This window comes from Homarus americanus, unplaced genomic scaffold (assembly GCF_018991925.1).
Source record: "Homarus americanus isolate GMGI-L3 unplaced genomic scaffold, GMGI_Hamer_2.0 scaffold4896, whole genome shotgun sequence".
NCBI classification, from domain to species: domain Eukaryota; kingdom Metazoa; phylum Arthropoda; class Malacostraca; order Decapoda; family Nephropidae; genus Homarus; species Homarus americanus.
Window position 1 is genome coordinate 7,607,519 of NW_024749657.1, and position 27,908 is coordinate 7,635,426.

The 27,908-nt window shown below is 43.4% G+C and overlaps 1 protein-coding gene and 1 long non-coding RNA gene across 2 annotated transcripts; one reads left to right on the forward strand and one right to left on the reverse strand.

Moving 5' to 3' along the window:
- Positions 1 to 1,388: 1,388 nt before the first annotated feature.
- LOC121853607 lies at positions 1,389 to 10,642 on the reverse strand. Its single transcript, XR_006086360.1, has 3 exons — positions 10,400 to 10,642; positions 4,670 to 4,782; positions 1,389 to 1,448 (listed from the first exon to the last, which is right to left on the reverse strand). It is a non-coding gene; the product is annotated as an uncharacterized LOC121853607 (long non-coding RNA).
- A 1,593-nt stretch (positions 10,643 to 12,235) lies between these two features.
- On the forward strand, positions 12,236 to 13,566 carry LOC121853498 (predicted GPI-anchored protein 58). Its single transcript, XM_042347648.1, has 2 exons — positions 12,236 to 12,244; positions 12,757 to 13,566. The coding sequence occupies exons 1-2, from the start codon at positions 12,236 to 12,238 to the stop codon at positions 13,564 to 13,566; spliced, it is 819 nt and encodes a 272-aa protein (XP_042203582.1).
- Positions 13,567 to 27,908: the final 14,342 nt, after the last annotated feature.

Genomic DNA, 27,908 nt, shown 5'->3' on the forward strand with positions numbered 1-27,908 from the left:
GAGCTAGGGAGGGAGGTGTTGAGCTAGGGAGGGAGGGAGGTGATGTGCTAGGGAGGATGGAAGGTGTTGTGCTAGGGAGGGTGGGACACACAAAATGGCTTCAATGTCTCCTCAGTGATGTGCTCAAGCCAGCTGCGTAACACATAACCCTTTACCTTGGAGAGTGTCGGGTCCCTCTCCGTCCACATCTTACGGTCTTTTACAGTAACTGGTGAATTTTCCAGGCGCTCCATCAAATACACTACGTCCCCCAGCGCGGGTGTGGTTCTGGGAACCTCTGGAAGAGGCAAATGGCTAATAGTGTCGGCATGTGTCATCAATCAACAGATTGGGTAATCAATAGAAACTAAGCATAATACCGTCATTATAGTAGGAAGAGGGGGTTTCTCTATCTCCTTATCATCAACAGCTTCATTATGAACTTAGCCAATGTTGAGTCAGTCTTTTGTGCTTCATTCAGGGGTCATGAGTTGAGTGAGCAAATCACCATGCTGGTTCTAAGGTACTGCAGGCAGTGCAGGGTTACTGCCAAGGTCGCCAAAACCAGTCTGCGGGGCAGTAGCGAGATGTGGAGGATCATCTATCTCCTTACTCATGTCTAGCCTGGCTTGAGACCTAGTGACAGTGTGGGGTTATGAGATATTGGTTCACACTCAAGATGGGATGGAGAAAGGAAACTCACAAAGTGCTCTCTGTATACATATTGTATTGGATGTACAATGCAGCTTGTTGCTGAGTAGGCAGCATGGTTACAAGCGTTGAGTAGAGAGAGCTGGTTGGTGAGGGTGCCCAGAGGAGGGCACGCAGCTTGAGGGACGCCACGGTCGCCAGCGGGAGCGGGCGCCGCCAGGCTGGAGCGGAGGAGGAGGTGTTGCTTGCTGGTGGCCGTAGGTAGAAAGAGAGTGGTCACAGCGGTGTGAGGTCTTATAAGGCGTGGGTTGACAGTTGACCCCCGCTCCGTCAGGCGGCGCTGGAGGCGTAGGCCGGGGAATTCGAAAAGGGTCGGCTACACAGCGATAAATGGCTTTTGTAGGGGAGGCATCCACTACAATACTCCCTTTTCCCTCCGGGCGCGGCAGGAGGCTGGAGGTTGGCAGGGTTGCGTGCCACATGTGAGGCAGAACGGGCGGTGCATGCCACATGTGAGACATAACGGCGAGGGCGAGGATGAGCCGGCCGCTAGGGAGGACAGCTCCATCTAGATACACGAGATCTGTGGGAGAAAAGAGGGAGAAGGAGGGTTGTGGAGGCGATGAATGTTGTGCTTCCCTCACGGCAGGTACAGAGTCCTCAGATGCGCCTGCTGGGGTGTGTGGGTCTGGGTCAGGAGCAGGGGCTGCATCAGGAAGAGGGTCCATGACAGCAGCAGGGTGCATGACAGCAGCAGGGTCCGCGACAGCAGCAGGATCCGCGACAGCAGCAGGGTGCAGGACAGTAGCAGGGGGTACCTGAGGGAGAAAAAAGAAAAGAGGGGTGTGTGGGTCTGCGTCAGGAGCAGGGGCCGCGTCAGAAGGAGCAGCAGGGGGTACTGCTTGGCCGGGGGCGGCATCTGAGGCAGGACGGGTGTGTTGGGGTCGGTAGGACGTGGTGCTTGGGGCAGGAAGAGGAGCGGCTGTCTGCTTAGAGTAGCAGAGCTGCTCTAGGGTGTCTAACCTGCGGTGTAGAGACAGTAGCTGTAGAGCTGATGAGAGCTGCCTCTGCGTGGATAAGCCAGTCTTCCATGTTGCTTGAAGATTGGGAGAGTGATCAGTTTCTCCTCCATCCTGTGTGAGTACGAATCTCCGGGGGTCACCATTTGTGGGGTTATGAGATATTGGTTCACACTCAAGATGGGATGGAGAAAGGAAACTCATTAAGTGCTCTCTGTATACATATTGTATTGGATGTACAATGCAGCTTGTTGCTGGGTAGGCAGCATGGTTACAAGCGTTGAGTAGAGAGAGCTGGTTGGTGAGGGTTGATAGTTGACCCCCGCTCCGTCAGGCGGCGCTGGAGGCGTAGGCCGGGGAATTCGAAAAGGGTCGGCTACACAGCGACAAACGGCTTTTGTAGGGGAGGCATCCACTACAAGAGCACATATGAAACAAATATGGCTGCTCTTTCTCAACTTCTACAGTATTGTTATGTGGTAAGGGAGAGTTCTGAACCTTCAATCAGGGAACAACCAAATTGCCAGCCAGGTCATTTCCCTGGAGGAGAGTTGCATCAGATATTGGCAATGCTGAATCTGTGACACCCACAATCACTGTACCTTGTACACACTCTAGATAAACTTTTGCGAAATAGACAGGAATTGTGGATGTCAGTCCTTTTAGATATACAGGGGGCCCCCAAATTCGCGGGGGTTAGGTTCTCAAAATGGCTGCGAATCGCCAAATCCACGAATAACATTTATGACCGGGGGAAGGGGGGGGGGGGTGTTACATTTTTACTTGTGTACAAAGAAATGTATATTCCCTTTATGTGTTTGTCCTTAGGAAAATTATTTCATTTACCTGTATATATATATATATATATATATATATATATATATATAATGTGTGTGTGTACACAAAACACACATGCAAATAAACAATAATGGGAAAATCCTCTCACAAATAATCAGAAACAAATTTTATTAAAAATGTGAGTCTACCCTCAAGTCCGTGCTTTATTTATTAAAGCACGGACTTGAGGGTAGACTCACATTTTTAATAATTTTTTTTCTGATTGTATTTATGTATTGTATTGTATATATGTGTGCGTGTGTGTGTGCAGACCAGTGGTGTCAAACTCAAAACCTTTCGAGGACCAATTCTTATTTTAGTTACCCTCTTCAGGGCCAACACAAGTGCTATATTACATATTTGCAGGATTGAAGTTTACAACTTCACACATTGCCTTACCTGGCTTACCAGGAATACCTCATTTGGGTTTGTCTGATCTTAAGTATGTAAAATTCATTTAACTAAATAAACATGATTACCTGTATATCTATTTCTATCATATTTTCACGGGAGGATAAATTTTACCGTCATCCCTCGGGCCACACCTGACAATCCTAAGGGCCACATTTGGCCCACGAGCCACGAGGTTTGACACCCCTGGTGTAGACACACACACACACACACACACACACAACACATACAAATAAATAATAATGGGAAAATTCTCTCACAAATTATCAGAAACAATTTACTAAAAATGTGAGTTTACCCTTAAGTCCGTGCTTTAATACATACAGTAGAGCATATTTAATTTTTTTCTGATTATTTGTGAGAGTATTTTCCCTTTATTATTTATTTGTACTGTGTGTGCTTTGTGTGTGTGTGTGTCTACACACACACACACACACACACACATATATATATTTACAATACAGGTTAAGGAAATTACTGTCTCTAGAACGAATGGTTCCCTGTCCCATCCGTGAAAATGCCGGCAACTTTGAGACTACCCACAACCATTCTTGGGTACACCCACAGTGTCATCTGCGAACAATAGAGGACAGCAAAATAAAAATCCGCGAATTTTGGGGGCCCCTGTACCCTTTTCACTGTGAATGTCTGGAAATGCCTTCCTCACGATCCCAGTTTGTGCTGACGCAGTGTCCCTGACAATCTGAACTGGATGTTTCCTTGAATTAAGATTGCGTGAAACTGTTTCCATTGATTTGAACCTGAAGAGCTCTTGAATAAAGATGAAAACTAAAGTGCTCCAGTGTTTCCCTTTTCCTTTCCATAAGACTTCCACACTTACTGAATGTACAGTATAGTGTACATAACTGTAATCATTTTTTACATCTTAACCCTGCTTTAATACTGTTTTCTTGGCTAATTGTGTCCTGGTGCAGTACTGTACATGCAAAACAAAAATTTTAATAAAAATAGCAGCTGGCTAGGAAACAACCTTGGACAATGGCATCAGAATATGAACTAGGTGATTGGGCAGGTAGTTCACTTACACGCCTGGCATCTGGAGACATGTTGGAGCATGATTTCCATTCTGGCTATTGGAGAGTTATTGAAACTGGTGATTCCAGCTGATGGAGAGCTTACTGTACATTAGTCCCTCACCAACTGTGGTGGTTAGGTTCCATGGTTGCAGATAACACTTGTCAAAGCCTAAGTTATCTGCTCCTCACTGAACAACACTAAATATTGATGCATTTTAAAAGTGAATCTATCTATTTTTTTAGAGAGAGGGAGGGAGGGAGGGAGGGAGGGAGGAGATGTCAAGGTTCGCACCAAAGCTTGCCGTAGTCCGCACCAGAACATATTTGCAAAGCTCCCATCATAACAAGAAACAAGAGTGCAGAGCTAAACAGGTATTTTAACCAGACCAAAAGTTGTCTGTCAAATAGATTTCTAGAGTTGTGGAAGATCATTCACTTATACTGGGTGACTCTTGATTACCAGGTGTTTTTGCTAAGAATTGTGGCTCATTTCAGCTGGTGCGGTGACAGATGGTACCATGTGCATCTAATTGGTAGTGGTACAGTTCAAGTGTAATTTTTAATAAACTCTAGTACTATATAACAAAAGTTTCACCAATATTTCACATCATGTGCCATTAAACACCTGCTTTTGGGATTTGTGTGTTTTAAAGAAGAGTTACTTTAAAGTACTTTTGTTTCAAGGATTTTCTGTAGTCAGGAAAAAACAAAAACAAATTGAAGATGCATACTTACAAAATGAGAAGTAAGCCATGGCTCTTTGGAAGCTGAGGATTTGTGATTCTTGCCAAGCTACAGCTCCACCTCTGATGAATGGATGCCACCCTGCAACTGTACCAGCACTTCTCCTGTTGGGTTAGGTTATTTTAAGTGTGTATTATTATTTACAGACTTTGTGCAGCTTTTACTTAGAAGTGTTTATAACTAAAACTACAATGTGTGTACTGTACAGTATTATTAAAAACAGTACAAAAGGTTAACGGATACTGAAAAATAAACAATTATAAAAGGCTACACATAACCAGGGCTGGATTACCCCTTTGTATATGATACTGCTATCTATCCATCTATCCAACGAGTGACTAACCAAAATCTATTGAACTATATCTTGCTAGGCTCCGGACACAAGTGAGGAGGAGGGTTTTATTGGGGCCCGGACAAAAGCCCCTCAGTAAAAGTGCAAAATAGGACAGAAGCCCCCTGTTTTTATGTTAAAGAAAGGGTCATTAGAAATATTAAAAATGTATAGATTTAAATATGAAATTATTACAATTTCAATAACTGGGGAATAATTACCCCAGTAGACAAAACACACGTCATTGCAGATTTAATAAACATTCCTTGTATATTTCTTTATAACTATAACAGAATTCCCGAGGGTTAGGTTAGAGAAGTGTTCATAAACTGTAAAAAATAAAATAATTAGTTTTAAAATTCTTATTATTTCTCCTGGGGGGCTTTTGTCCTGGGGGGCTTTTGTCCTGGGGGGCTTTTGTCCTACACTCGGTTTTATTCCACGTGACCATCACTACCATACATGGCAGGTTTCCTTCGGGTACTGTACTCCAGCTTAATGAAATGTACGTGGTGAAGAAAACAATTTACTGAGAAACATGAAACAAGATGATAGCGTATGTCACAAGTAGGGGTTGAGAGACAGCGTTTGCCAATAGCAGAAAAGAGAGACAGGGTCGATAGGATGGGAAATATCATGTTTCGCAATGTAAACAAACCCGGTCTAGGAGGCAAGGATATTGGCCGGTGTAGGATAGAAGAGCTCTTTGTGGTGTCATGTCGAGTAGGGGAGTTGCCGTCTCGTGGGAGCTAGGCCCATCAAGTACCCCGAGTTGCCCTAACACCAACTGCTACCCTCTGTGACCTAATATATCAACAAGGTCACGACAGTATTCCACAATGACCTCACAGTTATCAAGCAAGGAAAGTTAAGATATATGTTATATTTCTGATACGTGGTAGGTTAGGTTAAGAGTAGGTTTGATTAATGCAAGTTAGGTTAGGGTAGGTCGTTAAGTTAGGTTAGGGTAGGTCGTTAGGTTAGGGTAGGTCGTTAAGTTAGGTTAGGGTAGGTCGTTAGGTTAGGGTCGGTCGTTAGGTTAGGGTAGGTCGTTAGGTTAGAATATGATAGGCTTGGTAGGGTTAGGTTAGGTAAAGTTTATGTTATATTTTAAATTAGTGGCGGGTTAGGTTAGGGAATGTTAGGTTAAAAGAATGCTTGAGTAAGGCAATTTAGATTAGGTTAAGTTAGGGACAGGTTAGGTCAAGTCAAGGGAGGTTACGTTAAATGTAAATGAGTTGGGTGAGGGCCCTTTGGTGTCTCATACAGGTAGAGCAACACGTCATCATTCCACACTAATTAGATACGAGATAAAAACTACCACCTGTTCGTCAGTGTACAGGTGAAGCATTCTCCTTTGACTAACACCACTTACAGAGGTCGTCACACTAGCGTTCCTGCTCTAACTAATTAACTTAACGCGTATGGTTTATAATTTGGGAGTGATTCAATCTGAAAATTCATTAGCAATCACAACCTGAAATAAGACAAAATCAGTTTATATTAGTCGATTAATAACAGTAGTTTCAACAAAGTAAACTAACTCGAAAAGAAAATTAAGTCTGTCTGAAATTTAGCAAGTTATATAAGTCAAAACAAGGTACTACCAGTGACTCTCTCTCTCTCTCTCTCCCTCTCTCTCTCTCTCTCTCTCTCGTTTCCTCCTTCCTCACTAACTTCCTTCCTTTGTCACCTTCCTCTCTTTCTTTTACCTTCCTTGCATTTTTCTTTCCATTCGATCTCTTTCGTCTTTCATTATCTACCACACCCATCATCATCATCCACCACCACCACACCCATCATCACCCACCACAGCCATCATCACCAATACTCATCATCCACCACTGGTATTGGTGGCATGAGGGACATCGGAGCCGCCACCTGAAGATGAAATAAACAACCAAGACGCAGTAAAAAGTCCTTTGCCTTGGGATGTTTTATGTTCCCTGAAAACCAAACTTACTGCTGGATGTAAACAAGTTCAAGCCTCGAAGGGGTTTTTATGTCCCCTCCCCTCGCCCCACTCCTCTCTTCTCCACTCCCCACTCTTTTCCTCTCTTCTCCCCACTCCTTTCCCATCCCCTTCCCCGCCTAACTTTTATCCCCTGAAGCAAGATTCTCCTCCGGAATTTTGGAATTTACTAAGAAATATATGAGAATGTACACGCCATCTGGTGGGTAATCGGAGAGGGTTGTAAAGGATTAAATGCGTTGACAGTATAGATGCTGATAGTCCCGACCGACAGTAGTGTGGGAAGTATACAGTGAAACTTCTATTTAACGGACCATAAAGAGAGGAAAAGTCCGTTATATCTCGGGTCTGTTATATGTGAAACCTCCATCTAATAAATTATATAGAAGGTATTGTGTGTCCTCCACCCCACTGAATATTGTCTGTGTGTTCTCCATCCCACTGAATATCGTCTGTGTGTCCTCCATCCCACTGAATATTGTCTGTGTGTTCTCCATCCCACTGAATATTGACCTTCAGTTGGATCCGGTATTGTCTGCCCTTCTGTTCATTTAATTCACTTTCCTCTTTGACAGTCGGACTTTTGACTTCACTGTTGACTGTTAAACTGTTTCCGACTGACTGTTGAACTTTCCCGCGCCAGTAAATATAATACTTGGCATCGCCAACATCAGAGAGACCATTTTATGTCAACTCTGTAACCAGCAGCCGAGTCGATAACGTAAGATTACATTATTAAAATATTACCTAACAGAGATATCAATTAGTCAATGTGCCTTCCTAACTTAACCAATCATAACCTAAACTAACCTATCACTCCAGGATCCCTTCACCAACCCCCCCCCGACTTTGTTTTTCTCTCCGATGTTTCCCTGATCCTCCCTAACACCTCCCTGATCCTCCCTGTTTCTCTATGATCCTCCTTAGCACCCTTAGCCCTCCCTGATCTTCCGTGGCCCTCCCTATCTACACTAAATTAAATACAAGCGCATCAAAATAGTAAAGATCGTGTGGATTCTGTATGATCAATTAGGATTTTTCTCGAGGTAAACAGTTGAAATAATGAAGTCCGGATACAAAATTGGCGAAACGACAGATATAATCTATAATTTCGAGTTCCTAAATTGCTCTGCTAGTTTCCAGACCCGTGTTGGGTTTCTAAAACTTCGTGCAGTACTTTCACCATTGCCAATAACCACCACCAACCACCCAACAACTGTACGTCCAAGCAATCACTTTACCCCCGAGGTTTTCCAATAACGTCATCCTGCCAGTCCGCCTCAGTACAGCTATTCACATAAAACACAACTCTGCACACAGTATTAATGACCGAGAGAAGCAGAGGGGGAACAATTGTCGAGTTAGACAGTAAATGGCCTCGCTCAGATACACCCGCCACATTAATAGTTTTCTCTGGGTTGTGTGTGTTTTCCCGCTCCCTCGCCCTAGTGGTCAACAGCTGCACTATCCTCTTACACTATCGACACAGATATAACGAAATGATGTTTTTATCTGAACTGTCTTATGGGTGGATGTCGAGATGTGTAAACATATATTGAAACAACATTATGATTTTACCTTCTTGGGTTTAGATAATGCCACTTGTGGTTGAATGCTTTTAGGAGATGCTTCACCTCACAGAAGAGGATCGTTCGAATATTGGAATTATTTACCCTGAACTCTGGGTACATACGTTCTTCTATCATCCCCTTTTTTACATAAGTTTACAAGGTTTTTAGTTATATTTATTTACATAACGCTCTGCCACATCACTTCCTCAAGCTCCTCGGGTAAGGGACGAGATGTTAGTATGCAACAAACATTCCCTCTCTGGAACACTATACCAAGGCGCTGGAACAAGTAACTCGACACTGGAACCCAACTCATTCAGGAACTTTAAGGCCTTGGTGTCTCATCAGTTAGGTCTTGTGGTACGATTATCATAAGGTGTATTTTATCTTGACCGAGATGTGAACTACTGTATGCAAATTTCTAGTTCGAGTTTTCTACACGAGGACGAATTCCCTCAGTTTATCGGGATGAACCGCCTATAATTTTTACTCTTCACAGCTAAGCGGTCCCCAGCCATTCAAACTATGTTCATGGGGCGGGGAATATCTCTAAAACCTGTGCTCACTCATTACAAAACAACGAATAGCAAAAAATCACACGGAGGCTAATATTCAATTCATGTCCTTGACAGATAAATAGTGTTTTATGTTGGGCGCTTTTCCTGCAAATGACAGACGCTAATGGTTTATACGGTGGGTCCCTGCTGCCTGACACGCCAACCAACTCGTCTTAAGCCGCTCAAACACAAAATAACGTTTGTCAATAAGATTTTCTCCTTCAGGGACATGTGCTAATATACCATCGTTCATGCGCTTGCTGACTATGGCAGATACTGGATAGCCTTACCCGGGATTAATGTGCACGACAAGTAAATATATTCGTTTATCCGTGCGCTGCCTGGTGTTGACACGCCATTATGTGTTATGCATATGAAGAAGGTCAATGTTTTGTACTGTAATGTTGTGCCTCAAGTTTAGGTATGATTTAATGAGTGATATTTATTTAATTAAAGTTGTAGTGTATTGTGAACATTGCAGGTAGGTGCTTCGCTCGTTCTCGCTGTTTGACGGGCATATTTGTCTATTTATTTGTTCGTGTTCTCCAGCTTATTGGTTGTGATTCCTGTCATAATAGATGTACTTATACATACGAGATAGTGTTAAGCATTTACCAAGTGATGACAATATTGCGGTGTTTATTTTGGGTGGGTGAGTGACGGGTCATTACGTATGTGTGCTGCGGCTGGCACATGATAATGGTTTACCCTACGTGGGCTGCCTCAGACGTCCACCGCGATATATTGGTTCTCTGGCCTGTCGAGAGGAGCCTCTGGAATGTGTGTGCGTCCGTGAGTTTCTGTGTCTGTCCGTACGCCCGTGGGTTACTGTATTCGTCCGTGGGTTACTGTATTCGTCTGTGGGTTATTGTATTCGTCCGTGCGTCCATGAGTTGTGAATACCTTGAACTAATAATTGTAAATATATCACAAGACGAACTCGGATAAGACCGAATTATCCCCGTTTTCTATGATAGTCGACGCCACCTCCCTCCCATTACCCGTGTTCACCAATATGGGGACAGAGTAAGCAAATTTGTGTTCATGCATTAGTGGGAAGTTTATATTCCTGGTAGTTAAAGCACCCTCAACCATCCATGACTACCAACACCCTCAACCATCCACGAGACATTTTAATTTGAAGAGTAACTACAGTACAATGAAATTAGTAACACCTGTACCATATTTTTTTACATAATAAGGACACCAGGAAACGTGTGAAATCCTGGCGACCGACTCCTACCTAAGACCGTGTTCTGCCCCCCCCCGATTAAAACAGGAGTCACTTACTAAGTTACTTGTAAACAGTATCTCGGAAAAGGTTGTTCAGAGGCCTCCCCGTGCTGGCGGAAGAACACTCACAAACCAAATCCATTATTTCTTCTTAAGAGGTCCCCCTTGTGGCACCACCCGCAGTGTTTAACTCCACTAACAGTCTGTGTGGTACTGTAACTCCTCTTGTTAGGTCAAAGCTGGTTCGGGACTTAAATTGAGGAGCGACGCTGAGCACACGTCCTCTCAACTTGAAACCTAAATGACAACTGCGACGATGACGCCACGCCAACCCACGCGGCACCCCTGACAACTGTAAACATCACGTGTTTACTTGTTTCTGATAATTTTGCTTTCTGACGTGTAAATGTATTTGTCATTTTACCCGTTGATGGTGAAATCCTCTGTAAATAAAACTATTATAGAATTCCTTGCTACGATGTCTGTCACATATAAACAATATACGAAACTTTTAAGAGGAAAGAGACTTATAATTGCAGACGATTGAATGACAGATGAAGGCAGCCAGAAGAGTGAACTGCAGAGCCTATCAGGATTAAGTGGATCTCAGTGGATATATAAGACCCAGAAAATAACAAGTTAAGAGGTCAAAACACGTACTATCAAGACACATTGGGGGAAACCTTCACCCAACACTGGTCTGAAATAGCTTTTATTCTTAAATTTTCCTCTCTCTCTCTCTCTCTTTTCCTAGTCTCTGGTTTTCCTGCAGTATAAGCCGCCACACATCTTGACGTGCCTTAATTACGAGCCCTAAAGCTGGAGATTCACTATCTGATCGCTGGAGATAATGTGTTTGGTACGAGCGGAGGAACGTCACACGTGTCTCCTCCCTGTCACTCTTATGTCTTCTCTGCCATTATTCCTCCTCCTCCTTCTAGCCTTCCGCCTGTCTCTCCTGATGCTTTCCTTAATTGATTTGCTTCATCCTCGTGGAGTAGAACAGCCACTAAAAGAAAAAGACACCCTCACACACTCACACTCAACTCACTCACACTCAACACACTCACTCACAGCAACATAAATAAGGAGCCATAGAAACCTTCATCTTACAACACAGACTGAGGACCTCTCGTGGACAGAGAAAAACATACCACCAGATGAAGGTTTTGTCCTTGGGAGGGAGGAACGTAAGGAAGTGGGTAGGGAAGGAGGAACGCAAGGAGGGGGGAGGGATAGAGGAACGTAAGGAAGGGAGGGATGGAGAAAGGAGAGAGGAACGTAAGGAAGGGAGGGATGGAGAAAGGAGAGAGGAACGTAAGGAAGGGAGGGAGGTTCGTGCGCTTGTGTCCAGGAAATGGTTACCCCCCCCCCCTCTCTCTCTCCCTCTTTGAGCCAATGTACGTCAAATGGTGGAACGATTATAAAGTTAATTTTTCCCTTCTTTGGGATATGAAAATATATTATAAACGTTAGATTTAAAGCCAATTTGTTACTTAAAGATGAATATTGTCCTCAGCGGTGCAGTAAGGAACAAAGTTAAGTTTCCTCAGACTAACAAGTTACTAAATTCAGGTTGCAATTCGGCGGAGTTGCTGAGTGAGGGCCGCCTCGTTACCTATGTATCCACCGAGTGTACTGAGTGTTTATCACGTGAGAGAGAGAGAGAGAGAGAGAGAGAGAGAGAGAGAGAGAGAGAGAGAGAGAGAGAGAGAGAGAGAGGAGAATATCAAAGGTAGGTAAAATACTACGAACGCCATATTTCATTGTTTGAAACTGAACAAATAATGAAAAATGAAATATTAAAAGGAATTTGCTGTTTCATTTTACACCTAACTCTTCTGTAATAACACTAGACAAGTCAGTGTAAGGATAATAGGAAGCTGGGCCAGAATGGTGAGGGTGAGTTACAGCGGCGGCGACAACTACTGACGGAGGAGGGGCGTCTACTTGGTGTTACTTAGTTGTTCCTTCTCGCTCCGGTCACTCTAGGAGTCGAGGTGGAGATCCTGCATCCTCTAACAATTGAATTAATATCCCCAGGAGGATAGCGATACAGGGTAATAAAGCCTTTGTTAGGATACGGTGGGTGTTGTGGTAATCTGGACACAAGGACGACCAACGCCATACGGGTAACAGGTTCCTGCATTAAGTGGTGGCTGACAACTGTGACATCAAACGGACCCAGAATTTCTTAGGGGCCATAAAGAAGACAGCTGCCACAGAGCTCACACTTATATAGTAAAGACTGAGAAGGAACAAAAGCAACTGATGGATCATGTTTGCGCCAAGAGACTGTCTCACACAAACTCGTAAAGGATACTTTTTGGAGCGAGTTATACATAATGTGGTGTACACGTGAGCTTTGGGTGTGACTCACTAGCGACGAACAACACTACTTTGTCCTCAAACAGCGCTCCCACCTCATTCTCAACAGCAACAGCGCTGCTCCACCTCATCCTCAAACAGCGGGCCCCACACTGGCGGCCCCACACCTGCTCCACCTCATCAAACTCACACCTGCTCCACCTCAAAACAGCGGGCCCCACCTGCTCCACCTCATCCTCAAACAGCGGGCTCCACCTGCAGCGGGCCCCACACCTGCTCCACCTCATCTCACAGCGGCCCCACACCTGCTCCACCTCATCCTCAAACAGCGGGCCCCACACCTGCTCCACCATCCTCAAACAGCGGGCCCCACACCTGCTCCACCTCATCCTCAAACAGCGGGCCCCACACCTGCTCCACCCATCCTCAAACAGCGGGCCCCACACCTGCTCCACCTCATCCCTCAAACAGCGGGCCCCACACCTGCTCCACCTCATCCCTCAAACAGCGGGCCCCACACCTGCTCCACCTCATCCTCAAACAGCGGGCCCCACACCTGCTCCACCATCAAACAGCGGGCCCCACACCTGCTCCACTCATCCTCAAACAGCGGGCCCCACACCCTGCTCCACCTCATCCTCAAACAGCGGGCCCCACACCTGCTCCACCTCATCCTCAAACAGCGGGCCCCACACCTGCTCCACCATCCCCAAACAGCGGGCCCCACACCTGCTCCACCTCATACCTCAAACAGCGGGCCCCACACCTGCTCCACCTCATCCCCAAACAGCGGACCCCACACCTGCTCCACCTCATCCCCAAACAGCGGGCCCCACACCTGCTCCACCTCATTCTCAAACAGCGGGCCCCACACCTGCTCCACCTCAGTCATCTAGTTCTCCTCTAACTTGATAAAGCTGTCACGCCTGAGACCTGTCGAGACAACACACCTCACCCTGTCTTGTTTACTGTGGTCTATCAACTTCACCAAACATTCACACGTAATATAAGTTGGCGCTGTGGATGACGAGACAAAGTGAAAATATTTGTCACAGTTGTGGAATGATTCGTTTTATTTTGGTACCGACAACAACTCGAGTCATTTTGTACGACTGTTACACACACACACACACACACACACACACACACACACACACACACACACACACACACACACACACACACACACACACACACACACACACACACACAGACACACTTGCAAATTGAATTAGAATATTGATATGTCAGTTATGATTTGGGTTAGGTTGGATTGAATTAATTTTTGTTTAGTTCTTTTAGATTTCAGACAAAAATTATCTTCTATTTTGAATTGTATTTTTGCTCTACATATCAGTATTTCGTATTGTTTCACTGGAGCCGAAATTTACTTTTTGTTGTGGCCACGCGAGTTAAGCGAGTCACTGGTAGTATCTTTACGCCTTGTTTCCATCGAATTATCCTATCAGGTGTAAAATTCTACCTGTATAAGAGAAGGACAATATATACGGGGTTCAGGGAGAAGTCTTATTAATCAGATTATCCTCACATTGTATTTTAATCCAACTGGTGATAACAATAATGGAGTTTCCGATCAATTTCATTAACATACGATACTCTTAGTAGTCTTGTAAGATAATCAGATAAAGAGGTGAGGAGTACCTGGGTTTATTACCTGCAGTGCAATATTGTAGAGTGCTGTCCACTTCACATAGGGCGTGGTGATGAATTCCTCGACAGGTATAGATCTCCAGGGGGTTATTGCAGAGGTCCAGGTACAGTAGACTACCTGAGGTTATTTGAGGAAACATATTGATATTGTTGTCCCAGTGAAGTAAGGAGGGTAAATTTGGAATGTTCTTGCCAGTATAAGGTAGTGATGATGTTGCCATAGAGGTAGTGGCGGTGTTGTAGCCGGCAAAGAGACTAAGAGAGCTCCCTCCTCCTCCTCCACTAGCTCCAGAACACCGTCAGGACACCGACCCTCACCACCTTCACGTTCTGATTCTGGTTTATGGAGAGTCTGTAGAAGTTTAAGGAAGGGAAGTTGGCTCTCATGACATCCTCACTCTCTACCCGTGAACAGTCAAGGCTCAGTGTACCAAGATGGAAAGAACAGATGCACGGAGAGCTGGATTCCGCGTCAGGACAAAACGAGTCCCCATAGAACCTCCCGTCACTCACCCATGTCGACAACATCTCCAGCACAATTCGTCACCAGTACCAGAGGGGCGTCATGGGGATGGTGGGTTGTGTTGACGTTAATACAAGTTTTGTTGATGGATTCGGACACACTGATAACTGCTGTCTCTCTCACTTACTATGTGTGTGTGTGTGTGTGTGTGTGTGTGTGTGTGTGTGTGTGTGTGTGTGTGTGTGTGTGTGTGTGTGTGTGTGTGTGTGTGTGTGTGTGTGTGTGATTATTTTACACCATTAATGAATAGTTTAACAGGTGGTAATCACAATTTAATTAACAGCCTGTAATTGCTCATATAGAAATATTTCATCATGTTGTTTTAGATATAATTATAACATTTAAATCATTTTGTTTGATGTATTTCCCGTGTTGTGGTTGGTTCATTACATGTGACCACAATTATTTACCGGTATTAATTAATTCGTATTATTATGACTTACTGTTATTGTTTATGTTTTTAAAGATAAATATAAGTGAAGCAAGAGTTTATGTGTAAAGTATAAGTGAAGTAAGTTTGGTCTAAACTCATGTATTACCACAGTTTTTACATTCATTAAAACGTCTTTTCTCCTTTACACACACACACACACACACACACACACACACACACACACACACACACACACACACACCGCTCTCCCCGGGACACACACTGAATATTCAACACTGATTTTAAGAAGAAATTTACAGACAGAGAAGGACGGTGAGGCGCCCTCTAGTGACGGTAATGTTGTCAGCCATTAGTTATCTCTCTCTCTCTCTCTCTCTCTCATTCAAACATAATTTCCCCCTTTTTCGTATAATTAATGTTTAACATTTTAAATATATGGAAATATTCTAACATTTACGAATAAAAAAAAGAAGTTTAATATTAGTATTGTTGATGACGCAATGTAAACTTTCACATTTTTACTCCATCTGGCTGTACAAAGTGTAAAAAAAAAAAAAATTCCATAAAAAAGTCCGTAAAAAAATCCAGGTTCATTATGATGTATAAATAATATTCATTTTAAAAAGTTGTAAAGGTGACGTATTATTGCACAGTTATAGTTGTATCCGGTGACGAGAATACAGGAATGAAATACAGGAAAATACAACACTACTTTGGGGGTGATAATCTTCGAACACACAATAAAGTAATGTGTTCCTTGATAATTTGTACCGTGTTCCTGTATCTAGAATTATCACTGTGTTCCTTCCTTCTCACTAGATATCAAAACCAACATTGACTGACTGACTGACTGACTGACTGACTGACTTATTCACTATCTGGTCCTGAAACCACATCACATATTCCCTCTTCTAACTATATTTATGTCTCCTCTTACCATTTATAATCCTCTTATTCTTTATTTTCCTTTTAACTACTATTATTCACCCCTTTCACTTTATAATTACTGCTCCCTTCCTCCTCCTCCTCCTCTTCCTTCTGCAGTTGTCATTGTATCGTCAGGTAATGAATGAATCTATCCCTTACCTCTTAGTCCCCCTCTGCTGACATGCTCGTCTCTACACTTTATTAGACCTGGTGTTCTGGGTGAGGGGTGAGGGGTGAGGGGTGAGGGGTGAGGGGTGAGGGATGGGGGGGGGCAACCTCTCATTGGTTCTACAGGTATCAAGAGAGGTGGACGACGTTCATACCTATCTAATATACTACTCGTTTAGCGGATGTGATTCAACCATGTTAATATTGTTGTTATTGCTCCTGTATCTGTATATTCCTGGCTAAATAAAATGTTCCGCTGTCAATGTGGGTTTTAATCTTTCACGTTGAGGAGGTCAATACGTAGTAGTTATTGTGCCGTTGGTATAGAGATAGTCACTTCGACTTGTTTTATCTAAGTGGAGGTCGTTCATATATACTCAATGAGATAGAGGAGGAAATTGTAGTTGAAATTGTCACAGTGAAGAAATACGAATACAATTTTCTTATATAGATTCCATGTGTGTTATGTAAGGGAGGTGTATGTGTAGTAAGAATGAAAAGCGTAATGATTTTGTATGTGTACAGTAGTGATAGTGTATGTGTGTGGTTGGTCTTGAGTCAGAAGCAGTGGGTATGCGTCTTGTCATAAGTTTACACAGGCCAAAGTTACACAAGTTTGCCAAGTCTCCCTCTACGAATCATCGACGGTGTGAAGGAATAAGAACTTCTGCCACCCAACTTACACACATACGCCTCCGAAGTCAATTGACTGTGAGTGGTGTTGTCGTCGTGGCGCGGGACTTACTTTTCTCTCGCTCTTTCTGTCTCTTTTACGAGTTCTTTTATGATCAAAGGACCTTTTTTTTTCCTTGTCGGTAAAAACGGAGTTGGTGACCTTTCATACAAAATATTATCTCCAGTGACAAGATAGTGCTATCACACATACGTTACTATATTGAGTTTTGCTTACGGTTCAGATTTTTTTTAACAAGATAGGGAGTATCAGCCTCTATGCCTATTACGGTTCCGGGTGGTTTACTTTCACTACTTTCTCCTATCAGCTGACTGCCTATAGACGGTCCATCAGCTGCTTCACACGTGGGTCATATACCAAGGATTGTTTGTAAACATGAGTCGATGCGTCAGCTGTTCAGAATTCAAGGAGGTTGTTTCTGAACCATTTTCTCCTTATCTCTCCGGCCAGGGGTCTACGTGCTGGCCTGCCTGGTTCTCTACTGAAGGAGGTTACATCGCCCTGTCCGCCCACACGCTCTCACTCTCTCTACTCTCACCCCTCACCTCTCACCCTTCACCTCTCACCCCTCACCTCTCACCCCTCACCTCTCACCCCTCACCCCTCACCTCTCACCCCTCACCCCTACTCATTCCTACCTTTCTAAACCTCTCTCTCACATTCTTACTCTCCCCTACGCACTCTCTCACTCTCTGAAACACACTCTAATCCCCCTCCCACATACTCTTAAAGTCCTAGACTCTAACCCTCCCACACACACTCTTCTCACCCTCCCACACACTTCTTTCACCTCCCACACACACTCTTAACCTCCCACACACTCTGCACCCTCCCACACACTGTTAACCCTCCTTCACCCTCCCACACACTCTTCACCCTCCCACACACTCTGCACCCTCCCACACACTCTTCACCCTCCCACACACTCTTCACCCTCCCACACACTCTTAACCCTCCCACACACTCTAAACACACTCTCATCTCGTTTCCTACACTCCCACTTTAAGATGAATGCTAATTACACATGGCTAAAATTAATTAAAATATCCAGGTAAAAGATCATCACATAATTATTATTTTTTTAACATTAAAGTACAAGTTAATTAAAGTTTATAGTGAAATATCAATAACCATTATGGTGAAAGTTTATTAGATATTTCGATTAAAGTTTAGCCAAAGATAAGATAATAGATTTAGATAATAATAATAATATACATAGAGATAAGGACATTGGTGGTAGTTACAAAAATTTAAATGGGGGTAATTTTAATAGTAGTAGTAGTGGTGGTATTAACAATGGTGGTTTGTCTGTCTGTCTGGTTTTTCCCTTTCTGTCTCTCTGTCCGTCTGTGTCTGTCTGTCTGTCTGTCTCTCACTTGTCTCCCTCTCATCCCCACTAGACCCAACACGTAAAGCTAACCCACACTCTTACCGCTGTGTTTTCATTCCATCTACTGCCACCAACGATACTTACATGGTCTGTGTGCGTGTGTGTGTGTGTGTGTGTGTGTGTGTGTGTGTGTGTGTGTGTGTGTGTGTGTGTGTGTGTGTGTGTGTGTGTGTGTCATTTTATCTCTTATTCTCCTGTTATTTCTCTATCTCTTTGTCTCTTTCTCCCTGTGTGTATATACGTGTCTGTCTGTCTGTCTGTCTGTCTGTCTGTCTGTCTGTCTGTCTCTCACCATCTCTGTCTTTTCCCCAAAATACAAAACCCGGAACCGCAAAAATATCTGTTTATAATTATTACAAAAAAAATCCAAAGAAAATTATTCACAGAGGGGCCACATTAGCCTCGTAATATATGCAGATGGGGTAATTTCCCTGTGAATATAAAGCTTTCTCTTGGAATGTGGGGAAAATGTGCCTGAAGTGTGGGAAATCAGACGAAAAGAATGGGGAAAAAAATATTGGAGTGTGGGAAAATATAATGGAGCGTGGGAAAAAAGTAATGGAACGTGGGAAAGTAGTTTTAAAGTGTGGGAAAGTGATCTTGAAGTGTGGGAAAAAATATTGAAGCGTGGGAAAATATTTATTAAAGTATGGGAAAATATACCGTGGGAATATAACCATCTCTGTCTTTTCCCCAAAATACAAAACCCGGAACCGCAAAAATATCTGTTTATAATTATTACAAAAAAAATCCAAAGAAAATTATTCACAGAGGGGCCACATTAGCCTCGTAATATATGCAGATGGGGTAATTTCCCTGTGAATATAAAGCTTTCTCTTGGAATGTGGGGAAAATGTGCCTGAAGTGTGGGAAATCAGACGAAAAGAGTGGGGAAAAAAATATTGGAGTGTGGGAAAATATAATGGAGCGTGGGAAAAAGTAATGGAACGTGGGAAAGTAGTTTTAAAGTGTGGGAAAAAATACTGAAGCGTGGGAAAATATTTATTAAAGTATGGGAAAATATACCTGAAGTGTGGGCGGAAAATAATGAATTGTTGAAAAAAAAAAGGTGGGAAAATATACCTGAAGTATAAGGGAAAAATATTGAAATGTAGGAAAAAAAATTGAAATATGGGGAAAAATAATAAAGTGTGAGGGAAAATAGTACTGGAAAGTAGAACTAAAGTCTGAATCATAAACTGGAACTCTGGAGATTGGGGAAAAAACTGGTGTGGAAAAAAAAGAGTACTATTTGAGCCTAGGGAAAATAATCCTGAAGGGTGGGGAAATTATATTCTAGGGCATCCATGCATACTTACATACAAACATTCATACATACACACAGACACACACACACACACACACACACACACACACACACACACACACACACAGCATATACATACATATATACTGTACAAACATAAATAGCATAACTAGAGAGAGAGAAAGATAGCGATACATACATACATACATACCCGGTAAATCAATACATACATACATACATACATACATACATACATACATACATACATACATACATACATTCATACATACAACAGCAGAATGGGTCTATAGCATCAGGTGAGGCAACAGGTGGGAGTAACACGCTAATGCACTCTAATATATTAATTAAATGACTCTCCTCTACATCATAATTATAAAAGGTTCTCATTTACCATCAAACTCTACGTGAATCACATTATCATAATATATTTTGTCATATTAGGTCTGTCTGTCTGTCTGTCTGTCTGTCTGTCTGTCTGCCTGTCTCTCTCTCAGATCAGATATTTTATTATAATAGGTCAGGGTGTCTGTCTGTCTGTCTCTCTCACATACCCTTTCTCCCTCTGACTTTCTCTCTGCCTAACCTAACCTAACCTAACCGTGTTGATAGGTTATTTCAATGGACACACGGTGAATGGTTCAGCTGCCGTGATCCGTCGTGTTCAGTTAATCTTTCCTCATCCTCACAATTAATTCGATTAGAGACCACAATATCATCATAAACAAAGCTATTGACCTCGGGCTTCGGAGAAGTCTCATACCATGGCTTACAGACTTCCTCAGTGACCGACGCCAAGCTGTACGCTTCGAGGGGCTGTCTCCACCTTTCAGTCACTCACCTGTGGCGTCCCCAAAGGCACCAAGATGGGACCACTCTGCTTCATATCATCAATGATGCCCTAAGAGAAACCCCTGCTCTCTGGAAATATGTCGACGACTCCACCATTGGGATCAGCGTCAACAATTCCGCTCCCAACTATACCGCCCTTCAGGATTTATTGAACAGTCTCCAAAACTGGGCCACCAACAACCATGTCACCATCAACCATACCAAGACAATGGTTATGCACATCAACCTCTCCTCCGACATTGTCCCACCTCCTTCCATTACCCTAGGTCCGAACACACTCCAGGTTGTAGATTCCACGAAGCTCCTCGGCGTCACCATAGACAACAAACTAAATTGGAAACCACACGTCAGTGAAGTTGTCAAATCCTCCAGTTTCCGTCTCCACCTCCTCCGCCGACTCAAGTCCCTCGGAGTTCCCGCACACGAGCTCCTCAGTGTATACACAACTTTCATACTTCCCAAGCTCACCTATGCCTCCCCCACTTGGTCTTCCTCCCTAAATGCCACACAACGTAAACACCTAGAAAAAGTGCAAAAGAGGGCATGCAAGATTATTCTCTCCCCTTCCTACTCCACATATCAAGAAGCGCTCAACACACTGACCCTTTCGACTCTCACTGACCATCACCACGGCCTCATCTGCAAATTTGGTAAGAAGCTTCTACACCATCCCCGACACCGGCCCCTACTACCACCTGAGATCCCTGTCCGAGAATTGCTGTTCGACACCACAACCGCATCCAGCCCATACGTGCACGAACTGATCGCTATAAGAACAGCCCAGTCCCAACCATTGTAAAAATTATCAATAACATGTAATAAATCAGTGTATTCACTCCCAGTAAACACTGCTCCCTACACTGTCACTATGTTGAAATGAACTGTAGTTTGAGCTGATCCCCATCTAAGTTACTATATGTCTTATTTGTATTACTTATGTCCTTGTATATTATTTGTATTCATCAACCCCGTCCCCCAAATATGTAGCTGTATATTTTTCAGCCTTCTGGCTGTAAAGCTCTTTCAATAAACCGTTAATTATTAATTATTATTATTATTATTATTACACACACACACACACAGTTGATAGTGTGGGAGGAGGAGAGTGGAGAGTCAAGCTAGGGTTGAGATTGCTCATAATGGCGATGTGGTTTTTGTTTACACTCTGGCTATGGATTGCTCATACTGGCATTAATCATTACTAAGGCTGTTAAATTCTCGTGCTGACGTTGTGGATTGCTCGTACTGGCGATCTCCGACTTACCTACATAATCACTCACTCAACTAACGACAGCCGTGACAGCTGACCCCACTAATACAGCTTCGTCATCATGAATAAACAATAAGGTACAAGACTGTGAATGACATAGGGATTAAACAGCAGCTTGTGATATGTAATTAATTGTCGGTTATTAGTGGTAATGACTGGAGGTATTACTATTCTGTATTAGGTGTTCATGTTGATGTTTCTGTCTGTCTGTCTGTCTGTTTGTCTGTCTGTCTGTCTGTTTCTCCCCCTCTCTGTCTCTTTTCCCCTTCTCTCTCTCTCTCTGTTTGTCTGTCTGTCTGTCTGTCTCTTTCTCTCCCTCTCTGTCTCTTTTCCCCTTCTCTCTCTCTCTGTCTGTCTGTCTGTCTGTCTGTCTGTCTCTTTCTCCCCCTCTCTGTCTCTTTTCCCCTTCTCTCTGTCTGTCTGTCTCTTTCTGGTCTTTCCTTCTCTCAATTTTTCTCTTTCATTCTCTGTTCATTTCTGTCTCCTTCCTTCTATCTCGTTATCTCTTCTTATCTCGCATCATGATGAGATAATTATGCAGAAAGTATCACACCTTATCACTTTTTCTGGCTGTTATATATAAATTATCCACAAACAAACTTCACTTTATCACCACCAAACACCACCACTATCACCACCACTATCACCATCACCATCACCACCACCCCCACTATCACCACCACTATCACCACCACTATCACCATCACCACCACCACCACCACCACCACTACTATCACCACCAGAAGCAATGGCTAACAAGGTGTTGAGGTGTCCGCGAGGGGAATGGATCGCTCTCAGAGATTCTTGGTAACAACATCTTGGGCAGGTTAGGTGAAATCTGCTTTCCAGTCCGTAGTAATTGGAGGAGGAGGTGTGGGGTGGAGAGGGAGGTGTGTGGGGTGGAGAGAGAGGTGTAGGGGGTGGAGAGGAAGGTGTGGGGGGTGGAGAAAGGAAGAATGAGGGTAAATTGAAAAGGAAGGGGGGAGGTGGAGATAGAGGAGCTTGTTTGTGTGTGAAGGAGCAGTAAAGTTATCACAAGAATTCAAACCTTTGAGGATAATACTTTAACGTTTATGTATGTGTATGTATATGAGCATGTGTATGTATGTGAGTATGTGTATGTATATGAGCATGTGTATGTATGTGAGTATGTGTATGTATGTGAGTATGTGTATGTATATGAGCATGTGTATGTATGTGAGTATGTATAGCGTTTCTATTTACTTTTTTAATTATTTATTTTTGTAAGTTGAATAAATATTTTCTTCAACAATTCTTAACACATCTCATGGTCCTCCAGCCTTCACACAGGGACCATAACACATCTCATGGTCCTCCAGCCTTCACACAGGGACCATAACACATCTCATGGTCCTCCAGCCTTCACACAGGGACCATAACACATCTCATGGTCCTCCAGCCTTCACACAAGGACCATAACACATCTCATGGTCCTCCAGCCTTCACACAGGGACCATAACACATCTCATGGTCCTCCAGCCTTCACACAGGGACCATAACACATCTCATGGTCCTCCAGCCTTCACACAGGGACCATAACACATCTCATGGTCCTCCAGCCTTCACACAGGGGCCATAACACATCTCATGGTCCTCCAGCCTTCACACAGGGGCCATAACACATCTCATGGTCCTCCAGCCTTCACACAGGGGCCATAACACATCTCACCAGCTGGGAGAGAGGGGCAAAATATTGTTTAAGTGAAGCTGAGGAGCAAAAATTTTCAGTAAAGGAGAATCTCGTGTGTGTGCCTTAATCCTGCGTCCTGGACAAGATGGACGCCGCCGCCACATCGCCACAACCTCCAATGGAGAAGCTTCTTATGTCCTGGGCATTACTGTTGGACACATGGAGGAGATATAAATACCCGGCTTATATTTTTGTTAAGCTTTACTAGATTTTCTTTATTAATCCGGACACGAGGGATCGGGTAACATGATGTTATCAAAAGTTAATCGAGTTTCTGAAAAATGGGAAAGTTGTTGTTAGTGAAGCTGAGCTGAGTCAAGGTTTATGGATATTACTGCACAAGAAGAGAAGAAAGAAACCATCATCACTACCCCTCCTCTGAGTTATGATACAATGATTCTTGTCAATGATTCCAGAGACGAGAGGTCGAGAAAAAGGGAAGTTAGGTTAGCAAAATATTAATTGAATTTCTGAAAATGGGTAAAAAAGGCTGACGATGCGGACTCAAGAAGCTCTAGCACAATAGACACTTGAGAGTCTTATTTATACACCAGATGAAGATACGAGACGACATAAGTTTGGTAATGTTTAAGGAACTGCGTCACCTTCATTATGTGTCACATCAGCAGAACCAACAATTCAGCAGAACCAATCTCCCAGAATCACCAACCCAATATAACAAGCGTCTTATCTACTGTGACACACGACCAGCATCAGAGGGCATCTACAGAGAACCACTTATCTGAATCACTGAACCATCGTAATAGAACCAGAACCTTTAGTAAACCACACCATCCCTAACTCAACTAGAACCAACACCTTCCAACCTAGAGAACCACCCCCACCCCACCCCCTCTACCCACCCCAACTAGTGAGATATATGACTTTACTGCTGCTTTTGTCAGGAGGATTATATCATAAGGACATTCACAAACCAAACTCCTTCAAGATTCACGAAAATTCCATACGATAATTTAACACCATAACAAGTATACAAGTGAACACATCTCGTTAAAGTAGAATTTCAGTACATTTTCCTCTAACCTCATTGAAAGTTGGTTTAAAAAGTTACTCGATATATGTTGTTATTTCTCCAGTTACGAGGAGAGTTCAAGGTACGGACCCAGGATGAAGTTGGTGGTGTTACGGGAAAGTGTGGTAAAGACTGCATGGGTAACCCCCAAGGTAGTCGGCCAGCGCCTTGTTTTGTTGCTTCGCTCGCTCACCCCTGCTTCATCCTAATCTTACCCAGACCTTACTAGCATCATCCTAACCTCACCCAAACCTTACTAGCATCATCCTAACCTGACCCAAACCTTACTAGCATCATCCTAACCTGACCCAAACCTTACTAGCATCATCCTAACCTGACCCAAACCTTACTAGCATCATCCTAACCTGACCCAAACCTTACTAGCATCATCCTAACCTCATCCAAACCTTACTAGCATCATCCTCACCTCACCCAAACCTTACTAGCATCAACCTAACCTGACCCAAATCTTACTAGCATCATCCCAACCTGACCCAAACCTTACCAGTGTCCCATTATGCTTTCTAAACTGACAAAAAACACACACACAAACTAAAACCAGGCCACAAATATTAAAACAACAAGAGTTAAACAAAACTCGAAGATAAAAAATATTCTTCCTTAAAAAACATTCCAACAAAAGTTTTAGAAATAGTCTCGTTGTGTTTTATCCACATACATAAACAAGTGGCAGTCATGGGAGAGAGTTATTCAGTGTGAAATTTATGTAAAACTCCTTGTGTCACCCTGGAGAACACAGACGTTATATGTTAACAAATGAGGGTAAGAAAAAGAAAAAAATAAAGGTCATTCTTATTACATAGACTTCTGTAGAGGATCAATATAGTGAATACTGATTGAGATTATGTAAATATGTTTAGGATACTGTGTGTGTGTGTGTGTGTGTGTGTGTGTGTGTGTGTTATTAACACCCATAACAACAGAACAAGCTGCAGTAATCATTAGTTTATTCTCACAAAACAATTATTCAAGCTATCAGTTGGTTAAAATAAATCGTATAGTGAAAATATCAGAGTTGTTTGAGTAGGAATTAAGTGTTGCTTGTATCTCACAACACAAGTATACCTGCAACACACCTCCAGGTAGAGAAGAACAACAAGTGTACAACAGACTTAGTACATAATAATCACCATGGTAACACCTACAGTACACCTGTTGTAATAAGGTCAAACTATCACAGGTAATGAGTTGATTAGCCGTTAGTGGAGCAGCTCAATTGTATACTCTATCGTTGTCTATCTATCTATCTATCTGTCTGTCTGTCTGTCTTTCTGTCTATCTATCTATCTGTTTTGTCTATCTATCTATCTATCTCAAGCCAAGAAACATGGGCTCACCTTCCTCGTCATCTCCAACACATCACCACCATCAACACGACCTCCTCCTCCCCATCCTCCCCCCCCTCCTTCCTCCTGCTCCTCCTCCCCCTCCTTCCTCCCCCTCCTTCCCCCTGCTCCTCCTGCCTCCTGAACCACACTGACGGCCAAAGAGTTAAGCAAAGCCTAGAAAGTAGTGAAGGATCTGAGTGAGGAAGAAAAACGACCCTGCAGGCTTTCCTACCATCATATCTGCAAGGTTTGTTACGTATTCCTGAACCATTTCCCAATTTTCGGATCTTGAATAATGTACAGACTCTCTCTCTCTCTCTCTCTCTCTCTCTCTCTCTCTCTCTCTCTCACTGCTCAACCCAACTTTACACAAGCACACATATCATCTATCCATATTACCGTTGCAAGTAATTATGGAAGCGTCAAGGCATTTATAGGCGTTTATATCACCATGATAACTAGTTTTAACTCACGTCAGAAACATCACAGGTGCAAGAATGTGTTTACAGTATGAGTAGGTTACCTGTAGCTTAATCAGGTGATGAATATGTCGCCTCAAGGTGGATATAATTTTTTGGCTGTTTTTAATTAATGTTTTTATCTTTCTCCTGTTTTTTTTTCACTTATTTTGTATAGGTTAGGTTAGGTTAGGTTAGGTTAGATTAGGTTAGGTTAGGTTAGGTTAGGTTAGGTTAGGTTAGATTAGATCTTCCATCTCCCCTCCCTACTGTAAGCCTGAAATAACCGACCCAGACTTCCCTAATGGCAAAATTCTGTGTCTGGGCCACAAGAAGGAAAACCAATTTATCTTAATTATCGTCCCTTAGGTCTTTTATCACCCGAGTTTATGAAGTTTTTTAATACAAGATCAAGGAAGATTATTATTAACTAACTATAAATAATTATTGTTCTTGAGTCAGTTACTGTAGATTGATGGGTAGAGAGGTGATAAGATAGGTAGAGGTAGGTAGGTAGGTAGGTAGGTAGGTAGGTAGGTAGGTAGGTAGTAGTAGCCAGCGCGGCGTGGGTGTCGTGGACCGTCCCTCCTGATCTAAAGTGTTATTGGTGGGGACATACTCGTTGTGTGGGAGCGGGAATTTGACAATGTGTCCGTGAATATCGGATGTCACCCTAAGCATTGCCACCCAAGGTTTCTTCTCATCCCTTACGGCATAAATTGTAAATATTCCGTGTGTTCACCGGCGTTCACCAAGTGAGTGGTGACCTGTGCTGGGTCAGTGGTAGGATAATGAGAAGGCTCGGCGCCAAGGTCAGTGTCGTTAGGCCTACTGTGACAGGGGTGGTCCCGAGACTATCGCCCCTATGGGGCCGAGAGTGCTGCCCATGCGGTCGCCCCCACCCCCCCTCCACCATAGTAACGGACTCTTAATGTAGGGTCTCGACGAACCTAGTGAGTATACATAACTGATATTACACCAGTGAGACCATATAAATGGTGGTTATTTGTGCCAAGGAAATATAAACTAGTGCCTGGTGTGACAAACTCTTGTCCATAGTGTATCATTCTGATGTATGGATGGTCGCTATTAGGGGGGGTAACCTACACACCCACGCGCGCACGTATGCCCCTACTACCTGGACACACCAGTCCAGCCTGTCACCTCTCCGCCCTTCCCTCATAAGAACCAGTATAATCTTGTGCCTGGGACTAAATCAGATGTCCGGAGGCGGACGTTACCGTCGCCCAAGGTGCTGGTCACTATGCCTGGTAACATTCCTTGCTGCGTCTGTGCTAGCCCGAACCAAAACTGCACAAATTGTGTTTGTGCAAGAAACAACCGACCATGTGTGAATTGCAGGAAGCTGGACCAGTGTCGGAACCCACGTCGCAGGGAGCCGACACAGGCGGCCACAGTGGATGTCGCCGGGACCCAGCTACCCGATGATGTCCGAAATGATAGCAGTGAGTCTACTCAACCCGATAATGTAGTACTAATAAATGCTGCTCCC